The 13,068-nt window shown below is 40.4% G+C and overlaps 2 protein-coding genes across 6 annotated transcripts in view; both read left to right on the forward strand.

Moving 5' to 3' along the window:
* The window catches only part of TMEM19 (transmembrane protein 19), a 45,233-nt gene extending 43,621 nt beyond the window's left edge, over positions 1–1,612 (forward strand). For 4 of the 5 annotated variants that reach the window (XM_049695006.1, XM_049695007.1, XM_033409546.2 and 1 more), the window contains one exon: positions 1,411–1,612. In XM_049695006.1, the coding sequence (XP_049550963.1) occupies positions 1,411–1,596 (186 nt within the window). In that variant the 3' untranslated portion in view covers positions 1,597–1,612. The remainder of the gene's footprint in view (positions 1–1,410) is intronic. The other variant, XM_033409547.2, reaches the window with a different exon arrangement.
* A 13-nt stretch (positions 1,613–1,625) lies between these two features.
* The window catches only part of RAB21 (RAB21, member RAS oncogene family), a 29,785-nt gene continuing 18,342 nt past the window's right edge, over positions 1,626–13,068 (forward strand). The window contains exon 1 of the mRNA XM_004281898.4: positions 1,626–2,014. Within this exon, the coding sequence (XP_004281946.1) occupies positions 1,865–2,014 (150 nt within the window). The 5' untranslated portion in view covers positions 1,626–1,864. The remainder of the gene's footprint in view (positions 2,015–13,068) is intronic.

The raw sequence follows: 13,068 nt of genomic DNA on the forward strand, positions 1-13,068 counted from the left end.
ATCAGCTATATGTATACATATATCCCCATATCCCCTCCCTCTTGCGTCTCCCTCCCACCCTCCCTATCCCACCGCTCTAGGTGGTCACAAAGCACTGAGCTGATCTCCCTGTGCTATGTGGCTGCTTCCCACTAGCTATCAATTTTACATTTGGTAGTGTATATATGTCAATGCCACTCTCTCATTTAGTCCCAGCTTACCCTTCCCCCTCCCATGTCCTCAAGTCCATTCTCTATGTCTGCGTCTTTATTCCTCTCCTGCCCCTGGGTTCTTCATAACTTTTTTTTTTTTAGATTCCATATATATGTGTTATCATACGGTATTTGTTTTTCTCTTTCTGACTTACTTCACTCTGTATGACAGACTCTAGGTCCATCCACCTCACTACAAATAACTCAATTTCGTTTCTTTTTATGGCTGAGTAATATTCCATTGTATATAGGTGCCACATCTTCTTCATCCATTCATCTGTCGATGGACACTTAGGTTGCTTCCATGTCCTGGCTATTGTAAATAGTGCTGCAGTGAAAGACATTGTATCTTGTTCAGCACAGTGCCTGGCATATGGTGGGCACCTTCAAATATTTGTTGAATGAATGAATGGACTATCTGGTTTGACGTGGGAAAGGAGTCTCATGAGAAAGAATATGTTTACCTAACTGACGTCACATTTCTAGTTACAAACTTTTAGAAACACTAGTATGGTTTCTTGGAAGAGCGTATTTCATGAAAGAAAGGGGAGGCAGATAAGGAAATATAAGTGATGATCAAACAAGCCAGGTTTGTCAAGGTGGAGTCAATAGGGAAGGTCAGAAGTTTAATGGTGGCGGAGTGGGAAGCTTCATGGAAGACAGAAAAACTAGGAAACCAACGCATAATGGCTTAAGATGTATTGTTTACTCATTCATTCCCAAATATTTATAGAATGCCTCTTATGTGCCTGGCTTGGAGTCAGAAAGTCAAAGCACGTCTCACCTAGTTCTTGTCCTTAAGAAATCTACAGCCTAAAAAGGAAAGACAAATATTCAGCAAAGTAATTTCCACGAAGCGTGGTAAGCGCCGCTAGACAAGGTATACCAGTGTTATGAAATACCTAACTTGGGTGGGGAGAGTGATGGAAGGACAGAGGGAGAAGGATGGGTGGTCAGGGAAGCCTTTCCTGTTTAAGCTGAGACCTGAAAGATGAGGAGTCCAGGTGGTCTGGGGAACTGAAAGAAGTTCAATAGCTAGGATTTGGGATCCCCCAGAGAAACACTGTCAAGGTACTGAAGGACACCTTGATAGATTCGGTTTACGGGGACCCCGGATGGGAGAGGTGGACAGCCCCTGGGCAAGAACGAGAACATTCTGCACTTCAATATTCCACCTGAGCTGGGCTTGCCTCTAATTATTCATTCCTTATTCCCGCAGGTTCCCACCAACTGCAGAGTGGTAGTGGCCCGCAGACGGCCTAGCTCTGCGGGAGACGGCCCAGACGTGGTCCCCTCGCGTCCAGCTCGCCCCCGGGAAGAGGCTCAGAAGCCCCGCCTACGTCCAGGCATGTTCTCCTGGGCCGAGTCCCAGGGGCCGCGGCGGTCATGTGACCCGAAAGTGTGACGTAGGAGGAAGGAGACGCCATTAGAGGGAGGCGGAGAGGGAGTGCTGTTCGCCTTTCCTCGGGTGCCTGACGTGGTGGCTGGGGCCCTTCATTCTCGGACTTTCCCTCGGCCTTTCCAGGCCTCGCCCGGAGGCGGGAGTGGAGACGGCGCCCGGGGCTGGCAGCTCCGGTGCGGAGGGGCTGCGCCGGCCGCGGCTGTGAAGGCGCTGCGGCGGCTGTGGAGAGCTCGGCGCGGCTCTAGGGCTCCGGCGGCGGGGACGCGACGGGATGGCTGCGGCCGGCGGCGGCGGGGCGGCGGCCGGGCGAGCCTACTCGTTCAAGGTGGTGCTGCTGGGGGAAGGCTGCGTGGGAAAGACGTCGCTGGTGCTGCGCTACTGCGAAAACAAGTTCAACGACAAGCACATCACCACTCTGCAGGTGCGGGCCCCGGGGAGCGGGAGGTGGCGCCTCGGGGCCCCTACTCCTCCGGGGCTCTGAGGACTTTGCTGCCACCGTCGTCTGGGTGTGGGCTCTCACATCTCAGGCCTATCACCTCCGCGTTCGGATTGCCTTTCCGAATTCGCCCTGGGAACACGCGTGGTCGGGGCAGCCTGGACACGTAAGGACAGGCTGTTGGGAGGGGAGTGGAAGGGCCCTGAAAAGTCCCCAGTGTGGCAGCGCGTGTCGTGGAATCCCCATCGGTGCGCTAGTGTTTCCCCTTTGATTTGCTTCCGCTTGGGCCCTAGGTGCCTTCACCCTACAGTCAGTCAACCGAGTGTCAGCCCTTTTTCTTTCTTTCGGAATTAGGAATTTAGCTGCGGATTTGATTTTGCTAACTAGGTGATTTGTAACTTCAGCGCTTACTGATGACTAAGTGTTTGTGCAAGTTCCATTTTGTCCTGTCTTCGAGTAACGTGCTGATTGGCAAGACATTCCTCTCCGGAGGGTTTTTGAAATGACCGCTTGCCCGTGTGGGTTACGCAGTTCCATTGCTGACTTGTGGGTCACATATTCGGCGATGTGGGTCGACCCATATTCACATGGAAACGTCATGTGAATACTGGCCAACAGTTGGTCCTCTAACTAACAGCTTAGCTGCTGCTGCTATTTATTTTCTTTGCTTGTAATGTAGGGCCGGCTTTCACCTGCAGATACGTGATTGTTAGAAAAGTGTTAAAATGTAATAATTAATTGGGCGTGAAGTCAGGCCTTTGAGGTCGTTGGAGTCTCCCCCTCTTCCAAAGAAATCAGTTTTCACGTATTAGAAGAAATATACAGCGAATCTGCCTTGATCAATTCAGTCAGAGGCAGTCAAGTCTAATGAATTTTTGAGCCTGATTGTCTAGGTTCATATCGCACCTCTATCCGTTTAAACTAGCTGTGTGATCTTGGCGAGGTTAATTAACCTGTCTGTGCCTAAGTTTCTTCATCTGTTAAAATGGCCATAATAATCGTATCTAGTTCATTGGGTTGTCAGGACAGGTATACATAAAAGCACTTAGGAGCTGGTCCAGTGTAAGTTCTCCATTGTTATTATTACCCTAAATTGCACAATAGATCTTAATTAGTGATTGTGTAGTGTGTAAGTACATGGACACTATTTAATAGAATGCACAGTCTCCTGATTGTTGTGACATTTGATGTTTGATGCTATTATTAAACCACTGAGTCTAGAATTTACAAAGATGCTCTGGTTCTGATTCCATGTTCTATTTTTACACCTCTGTTTTTACTCCTATATAAAGCATACTATCTGAAAAAGTGAATGTCAGGAACCTGCATTTTTCCCCTACATTCTTATACAAGGTCACTTAACACAATTTTGATAATTACAATTGAGTGTTATTAGTGAGATCAAGGAAATTCTTAGGGTAAATACCTATGCTCAGTTGGAAATTTAGAAATTCATTTAGGTAAAGTAATAACAATAGCTAACACTTAGTTCTTACTGTGATGAGTATTTTACTTTTCTTCTGTCTTTTAGTTCTTATGACAGCCTTTGAGGTAGATAGTTTTATTAACCTCATTTTACAGGTGATGAGACAGGTGTGGTTAAGTTGAGTAATTTGCTGGCTATCTTATTGCCACAAGTCTTGGTGCCCAAGCTGAAATTTGAATCTAGTTATGACTTCATATTTTGAGCAATAAGTCACACTATCTCTGGATATTGGTAAACCACCCCTTAGTGGTTTCTTTTGTGCTACAGACCTTAGAGAAAAGAGAAGACCATTGTAACTGAGCTCTTAATTTTTTTAAAGATAATTTAGCCCTTCAACCTAAAAATTACACTTTCATTATACATTCCAAAAACATCCTCGAAGCTAAAAGCTGGCTAAAGATTTTAAATATCTGAGAGGAAACCACTGAAATCTATTGATACATAGGAGAGAATGAAGTTATGGTAGATCTCTAGTATCAAAAGCATAGCATATAACTGTCATCACAAACAGTATCTGGACTATGTTCCAGAATTGAGGATTTTTCCATACCAATGTATGGAAACAGCATTATATTCAATCTCCTTCTCTTAGATATCAGTTCATTTCATCTTTTTAAATAATGTTTTCAGAGAAATTTGACTTCCGTCAGACCCATAAGACACAGTCTTGTATGCCTTTCATTTCCAGATGGAGAGGAGCTAATGCATCATGAGATATGAGGGGAAGAATTTCTCTTTTTTCTTGTCAGCGGAACTACCTACTACGTATCTTTGTAAAATATTTTATGCTTTGCAAAGTACACTCTCATGCATTCCTATTTTAAAGACTGAGAGGAACCCAAGATAATTTATGGTTCACTAATTCAGTCTTTTGTTTAATATTTCAGTCAAGTGATTGTCTACTTTAGTCTGAACATCTTGGAGGTGAGATGAACTGTTATAGAAGGTGGAAAACTCTATGTCCTGAGGTGGCACATTTCATTTTTGGACAGGTCTACTTTCCAATTCATTTTTCTGCGTCTAGAGACAAAATCTCTTTCCCTGCTCTCTGAATCTTAGTCATACATGGCATCCCTTCTGATAGTTGAAGATGGCTCTTACATCCCCTTGAGTCTTGTCTTCTTTTGGGTAAACACCTCTGGTTCCTTTTAGTGGATCTCCTATAACATTGTTCTAAATCATATCACTATTTTGACATCTCTTCTAGACATTTCACTAATCATTGTCCACTTTTCTTAAAATATGATGCCTTCAAGTGTAGAAATGATTCCAAGTGTGGTTTGATCTGTGCAAAGAAGTGCAGGCTATGACCTCCCCTGTGGAGAATCCTTTTCTAATACTGAAGTATTACAGAAAAGATTCTTTGAGCTTTTGGGCAGCTGTCCCATTGATTAATATTGGGCCTGCTGTCTTAGACTTATTTGCTGAAAAAAAGAGACAGAGGGAGGGAGGGAGGAAGGAAGGGAGGGAGGGAGGGAGGGAAGAAGAAAGAAAAACTTTACATTTGTTCATTTTCCTTTGATTTTGTAGTTAAATCTTTTTTTCCCTAATGAATTTGATCTATTAAAGTTGGCTTTGATAAACTTGCTCCAGTGGTTAGTGTCTGTTAATATCCTTTTGAATTTTGATTTTGTAATTCAAGAAACATTGATGGAGCTCCTGTGGGTCAGCCACTAGGTTGGGTCCTGGACATGCAAAGAAAAATAAGGCATGGTCTCTACTGCTGGATTAGCTACTCATTTTAACTTTGTCACCTGAAGATTTGGTAAGAATGTCTTCAATGTTCTCATCAGTCATTAACAGACTCTGAAAGAAAGGGGAGAGAGAGGGCCAAGTACAGAGCTCTTCACAAGTCTCACTATAGTCCAGTGACACGTGACCAGAGGTATATTTCTCTTTAAATATGCAGAATCTTAGGGAGGAGCTTTTTCCAGACCATGCACAGGCCACAGTCCTCTTTCCTCTTGACTGAGAAACAGTTATAAATGGAGTGTTATACATATTAATGGTAATAGAAACAGGAAACAAGACTGACTGTTGTGGGCTGCTACCTACTGGACAAGAAGCCTTTAATGAAAATGGCTACTCCAGCGTTACAAATCTAACTTTTTTTGCCCTAGCTACATCAATCTTGCCCATAGGGGATATCATGAGATACTTTGTCAAATGCTTGGAAAAGAACAAGATACATTGTTTTTTCTGCATTAGGAGGCCATATGATGTAGTAGAAAGGGACAGGACTTTGAAGTTAGTTTGAATTTTTGGCTCCTGATTTTTACCGTCATGATTTTGGCAGATTATTCTACTGTTTGTAGCTGGCTCTTTATCCATGAAATGGGAGACTCTCACTCATAGGATTTTTATGTGGATTAGAGAGCCATAGTATTTAAACCTCCTGGCACAGTGTTTGTTTAAGGAATGTTTGCTGTTGCTGTTTGATGAATAGATGGTGCTTAATTTGTGTTGGTTTCTTTCATAGTAACCCAGTCAAAAAGGTAGTGGGGTTAATTTGACATGAATTATTTTGAGAATGCATGTGGTCTGAGGGACTGCTACATTTTATATTTTTATGCATACATATGTATTTGTTATCCATTCTACAGTTTTGTCTGGGATTAACATTTATGGAAAGTCACTTCTGTTTTGAAAATTGTGACATTTGCTATGCTTTGGTGTTTTAGTACTGCTTCCTTTTTGCAGACGTCCTCCTAGGTTACTGATAATTATGAAGTAATGTTGTAGGTGAGCTCTCTGAGAACTCAAGATCCTTTACATTGCTTACAAAGAAAACTTGATCTTATGTAGAGTCCTCAAAGCTTTCTTACGTGATTTTCTCATTGGTTTGGGGTTATGTTAAACTTGACAGAGACAAGAAAGACAGTTGGAGTGAGGGGCTTACTGCTTTTTCTCTGGAATTAGCTGCTGAACCTAAGCAGTCAAATTCAAGAATTGTTTATTTCATGCCTGTTACATGTCAAACATTGTGCCAACGGGGGAATATAAAGATGAGTAACGTCCGATAAAGATGTTAAAAAAAAAAATAGAATTTTTGGTAACTTACCTTTTAATATAAATAAGGAATTCCCTCCTCAGTTCCATTTTCTAACATTTAATATGTAATTAAAATTATAGTACCTTCACCAGTAAAATAAATAAATAAATAAAATAAAGATGAGTAAGGTACTTTAACCAGCTGTTAGCTTTCTTCTTTATTCTTAAATGCTTGTGCCATTTCTATTGTCTTTGGTTTATCTCTCTATATTTGTGCTCCTGGGTGATCACTTCCTTTTCTTTAGCTGAATCCTCTTTTTCCCCTTATTGTAAGATTATGCACTCTAATTTAAATGTCTTCTATCACTTTCAACTAGTCTCCTGTGTAAAAGTAACATTCTTTATAATCAGAACCATAAATCATCTTCCCTTTTAGAATTCTAACTGGAATTCCACCTATCTGCCTCCTGAAGTCTAGGGTAGGTGCCTGTCATTTGATTAGCAAAGCAGTGCTGTAAAGTTGGCTGGGAATACAGATAGTATGCTAACAGTTTGGCAAATGAGGAAACTAAGACTTGGATTAGATTTCTGAGGTCCCACATATAGTAATGGTGTACCGTTTTTTCTTAAGCTAGGTCAACTACTTTTTTTTTTCTTCCATACACCTTAACCTCCTGAGCAACACTTGGCATTCAGGTTCTAGCAGTTGGTTTTATACTTGGTGTCACGGTCCCCTGGTCTAGGAATCTTAATTTCCTTATTTGTAAGATTAATGTTTTGAATGTCTGAAGTATCTTCTAAGTAGTTCTTGAAGCCACTTTAGTGTTGATTCAGCCAGTTTGATTACAATATCTTCATAAAATACAGTAGTTGAAATCCTTCCTTTTTCCCTTAGTATTTTTACTAGAGTATGTGGGCTATAGAAGGGTGGATGATTTTTTTTTAAGAAGAGTTTTTCTGAGTTATGGCTTTGAACTCCTAATATATAAATATTCTATATCTGACTGCTGTTTTCTGCTTTGTGTTTTGAGCCAGTCCTTAGAAGTGATTTTTTGACTCTCCTTTTCAAAGTATTTACTTGGACTCTAAACTGATTATAATACCTCTTTTTAGAAGCAAAGGACAAGAAATGAAGTATTCAAGCACCCAGCTTGGTTTTCTTTCTTTTCTTTTCTTTTCTTTTTTTTGCGGTACGCGGGCCTCTCACTGTTGTGGCCTCTCCCGTTGCGGAGCACAGGCTCAGGACGCGCAGGCTCAGCGGCCATGGCTCACGGGCCCAGCCGCTCCGCGGCCTGTGGGATCTTCCCGGACCGGGGCACGAACCCATGTCCCCTGCATCGGCAGGCGGACTCTCAACCACTGCGCCACCAGGGAAGCCCCCTTCTTAGTTTTTTGATAGCTAATTTTTATTGCCTTCCTACAGAGGACTAATTTTATGAATTATCTTGCTGAATCTTTTCATGTCCATGTCTTAAGTTGAAAGTAGTTAATAGATACTTTTTTTTCCTGCTCACAGGATCTTAGTTCCCCGACCAGGGATTGAACCCAGGCCACGGCAGGGAAAGCGCCAAGTTCTAACCACTGGACTGCCAGGGAACTCCCAATAGATACTTTTAATACTTAAGCCTGAAACAATGTTAGTAACTGTAGCAAAAATAATATAACTGTTTAATTATATACACACATATTATTATTATTTTTCATACTGCAGGTTCTTACTAGTCATCAATTTTATACACATCAGTGTATACATGTCAATCCCCATCGCCCAATTCAGCACACCACCATCCCCACCCCACTGCCGCTTTCCCCCCTTGGTTTCCACACATCTTTTCTCTACATTGCTGTGTCTCAACTCTTCATCCTGCAAACCGGTTCATCTGTACCACTTTTCTAGGTTCCAGATACATGCGTTAATATACGATATTTGTTTTTCTCTTTCTGAGTTACTTCACTCTGTATGACAGTCTGTAGATCCGTCCACGTCTCAACAAATGACTCAATTTCGTTCCTTTTTAGGGCTGAGTAATATTCCATTGTATATATGTGCCACATCTTCTTTATCCATTTGTCTGTTGATGGACACTTAGGTTACTTCCAGGACCTGGCTATTGTAAATAGTGCTGCAATGAACATTGGGGCACATGTGTCTTTTTGAATCATGGTTTTCTCATGGTATATGCCCAGTAGTGGGATTGCTGGGTTGTATGGTAGTTCTATTTTTAGTTTTTTAAGGAACCTCCATACTGTTCTCCATAGTGGCTGTATCAATTTACATTCCCACCAACAGTGCAAGAGGGTTCCCTTTCTCCACACCCTCTCCAGCATTTGTTGTTTGTAGATTTTCTGATGATGCCCATTCTAAGTGGTATGAGGTGATACCTCATTGTAGTTTTGATTTGCATGTATCTAATAATTAGTGATGTTGAGCAGCTTTTCATGTGCTTCTTGGCCATCTGTACGTCTTCTTTGGAGAAATGTCTATTTAGGTCTTCTGCCCATTTTTGGATTGCGTTGTTTCTTTTTTTTTTCTTGCGGTACGCGGGCCTCTCACTGTTGGGGCCCCTCCCGTTGCGGAGCACAGGCTCCGGATGCGCAGGCTCAGCCGCCATGGCTCACGGGCCCAGCCACTCCGCGGCATGTGGGATCCTCCTGGACTGGGGCACGAACCCGTGTCCCCTGCATCGGCAGGTGGACTCTCAACCACTGCGCCACCAGGGAAGCGCTGTTTGTTTCTTTAATATTGAGCTGCATGAGCTGTTTATATATTTTGGATATTAATCCTTTGTCCATTGATTCGTTTGCAAATATTTTCTCCCATTCTGAGGGGTGTCTTTTCGTCTTGTTTATGGTTTCCTTTGCTGTGCGAAAGCTTTGAAGTTTCATTAGGTCCCATTTGTTTATTTTTGTTTTTATTTCCATTACTCTAGGAGGTGGATCAAAAAAGATCTTGCTGTGGTTTATGTCAAAGACTGTTCTTCCTATGTTTTCCTCGAAGAGTTAAACACACATATTATTAATGAAAGTCTATTGAACTTAGATAAAGACAGGAAAGTATTTGTCCACAATCAGTTACTGTGCTGCATTAGGTATTTTGCTTTGCCAGTGATTAGCAAGAACAAGTGATCTGGCTAACAAAAACAGACAAAAAAAATTGATGAAACAAGTTATGAAAAGACTTTCATTTGGCAAATGTACTTTGTTCTTATTTTATCTCTCCTATAATCTTATTTTTTTAATAGAGATTAAAAAAATATCCACTGTGATTTCAGTTAAGATGTTGGGTAAATAAGCATCAGGTGCAGATGACAGATGTCTGATGAGATTGTTAAGTCTGTCAGTACCCCTAAAGTTTGGAAGATGAAATCATTGGAATTAGAAGAAATAGTGGTGCTGTAACTCCGGGTTTGGAGGAGTAAGGTGGGAAATGTACTATTACTTTGATCCTCATTACTTTGTGCCTACCCTGAGAATATTCTGGGAGATGAGTTGGTGTCCAGGAACACTTAGTGTCCAAGTGGAGGAGTGCCAAGTTAAGAATGTGTGTATGTTCTGGAATAGGCAGCGTTGTGCAATGGAAAAAGCACTGTGGAGTCAGACAGGCTTCCACCCACTGAAGGACCTGACTAAGTTGGCTGACCTTGGGTGAGTCACTGTATTTCCTTAAATCTCAGGTTCACAACTGTAAATAGGGCTAATTACCTACTTCACAGGGTTGTTACAAAGAATAAATGAGAAAGCCAAAGCATGGTGGCACACAGTATGTACTATTTTTTTTTCCTTCCCATATTCCTAGAACCTTTGAATTGACGTTGTTTATGCCACTGTCCCCTGCTCTTTCTAGATGGGGTTCTTTACTGAGATATTGCCAGGGATTTATAAATCCCTTGGGAAAGTGTGGGGAAAAAATTTTATATGTGCATATGAGCAGTTTTCTTGAGAGTGAGTGGGTTCATAGCTTTCATCAGATTCTCAAAGAAGTCTATGATCATGCCTCCCTCCCACTCTTACTACCATGTAACGGAATTAAGAACCTCTGCCCCAGAGTAAGTATTATATAACCATGAATGGTATCTCAGTAGTCTGGCCAAATTAAGTATGCGTCATAGAGGTAGTAGGAAAAAAAGACCAAAACAGATTTCAACCATTTGATCGTTTGCTGCTGTCTTGATGTTACATAAAATCTTGCAGCTTTATTCTCAAATATAATTGTTTTTGTTTTTAAAACAGATGTTTGTTCTTTAAGAAAATATCTATAAAATATTAAAAACTTAGGGTTTATGTAAAATGAGATGATTTGTATTACAGAAGGACTCTTTCCATAGAGTGGGACTTAAGTTTTTTGTTATGAAGGAAGAAAACGATACAGTGGGGACCCTATGGTAATGTGCTTTACTAATGCATCACATATTTGAGTTAAAATAATTTGGTTTATAAGGAAACTTTTAGGAACACATCTTTTATGTAAATTGAGTTATACGAGTCACATTGTGGATATGTTTATCTACGGTAACAACATTTGCAAGTCCGCTGTGGGCAGCACTATGGTTCCTCCTGTCCCCTCTATTAGAGAAGTGTTAGCTCACATCTCAGTCTGGGAGGTACCATAGCATAGTGGTTATGAGTCATGTCTGGAGCCAGACTGCCTTCATTTCAAATCCTACTCTGTCACTTGCTGTGTGACCTTGGACAATATACTTACCATTCCTTTGTCTCTGTTTCCACATCTGTAATATTTGGATAATAATTATATCTAATCACAGAGTGTTACGAGAAGTGAATTAATATGGAAAAGCTTTTAGAACACTGCCCATTTCATTATAAGCACTGTGAAAATGTTAAATAAATAAAAATATGTACTCTAGTTAACAGAAGACTTATACTCATGAAAAGTTAACTTAAAATACAAGGTGGTATATGCTGTATATTACAAGATTAAGTTCCCTAAAGTTCTTCTGCATAGAGAAATTCACTGTGGGTTGTCTGGGTCATATGAGAAAGCTTAAAAATTCAAGGAAGAAGGGTGTAGGTCATGAACTGGTCTTGATAGGTGAGATCCAGATAGAGAAAGAATAGACCCAAATTAGAGAGGAATTTTATCAACAAACAGAATTGGAGGGAATGTATAATATAGACTATATAAGTTTCTGAGTAAGTAGAGAAATACTGGAAGCTTTCTTGGGAAGATAGATGTGGACAAAGGGTGGAGGTCCTTGGATACAAAGATAGGCTTTGAGACTTTTATTTGTAGATTAGGGCTCCCTGACTTTTATAAAGGAGAAGCTTATGAATGATTTTTTAAAAAGTGCATAGCACAGTACTTGGTGGAAGGTAAGCATTTAATAACTGTTAGCTAGTGTTAGCAATAGTAGTGGAAATGACTGCGTAGTGTCTCACTGTATGGATGGACTATATTTGTATATTTTTAAAAAATAGCCTATTGATGGACACTTAGGTTATTGTCTTTTTCTTCTTCTTTCCTTTTTTCTTTTTTTTTTTAATAATCGTCGCTGTAATGAGCACTCTTTCCATAAAATTGTTTTTATACATCCGTAGTTCCTTAGGAGAGACTTAACACTGTCTCTGAACTTACGGGAGAGTGATGGTAAGTTTCAGAGGGACTAGTAGAAAGAAAATGATGGAGCTTTACCAGCTATAATTCACTCCCCTCTGCTGAGAAATCCCCACAAAACTCATGACAAAAAGGCTATTATGGTATTAGCTGCCAGCAGGGATGTAGTTCAAGCATACTTATTAAAAATGATAACTTATTAGAGAGCTCAGCTATGGATATGATAATGTTTTTTTTATTTGTTTTTAATCATGGAGGCTTTGGGAAGATAATTTAGCATGTAGACCAGAGAACCAGAGTGTGAGGTGAGACCAAAGGTATTTATATTATGACATAATACGAGACTGGTAGTCATAGAACTCCAGAGGAAATATAAAAGCAAGGCTTGGTAGGTTTTTTTAGAATATGGGATGACAGGGGAGGAAGAATATTCAGTGATGATATTCCTAAGATTCTAAACCTCAGTGACTTGGAGAATATGATCAAAATACTAATGTTGGAATGGAAAGCTGATTTTGGAGGGAAGATCAGTTTAAATATGTTTGAAAGAAGAGAGGGAGGCATTTAAGTTTACTTACCTATTAAATATTAGGATAGAAGTCAGGTTTTGAGTTTCTTTATATAACATTGATATTGAAACAGAACAAATAGTTGAATTCAAATAAGTTATACAGCTAATAAGTGGCAAAGCTAAGATTCAAATCCAAAGTTTTGCTTCAAAGTTTATATTCTTCGCCCTTATGCTATGAGTGGGAAATAGTCCTTTATTCATATTTATTGTCGTAACATGTATTTGGTCTCATATTCCAAGTTATTTCTTTGTCATTGAATTTATTTCATACCCTTTTCTATATAACCTGTGTTTTGTTTTTTTAAAAAAATAAATGTATTTATTCTATTTATTTACTTATTTTTTGGCTGCGTTGGGTCTTCATTGCACGCGGGCTTTCTCTAGTTGCCGTGAGCGGGGGCTACTCTTCGTTGCGGTGC

The sequence above is a fragment of the Orcinus orca genome, chromosome 11 (assembly GCF_937001465.1).
Source record: "Orcinus orca chromosome 11, mOrcOrc1.1, whole genome shotgun sequence".
Lineage (NCBI taxonomy): Eukaryota > Metazoa > Chordata > Mammalia > Artiodactyla > Delphinidae > Orcinus > Orcinus orca.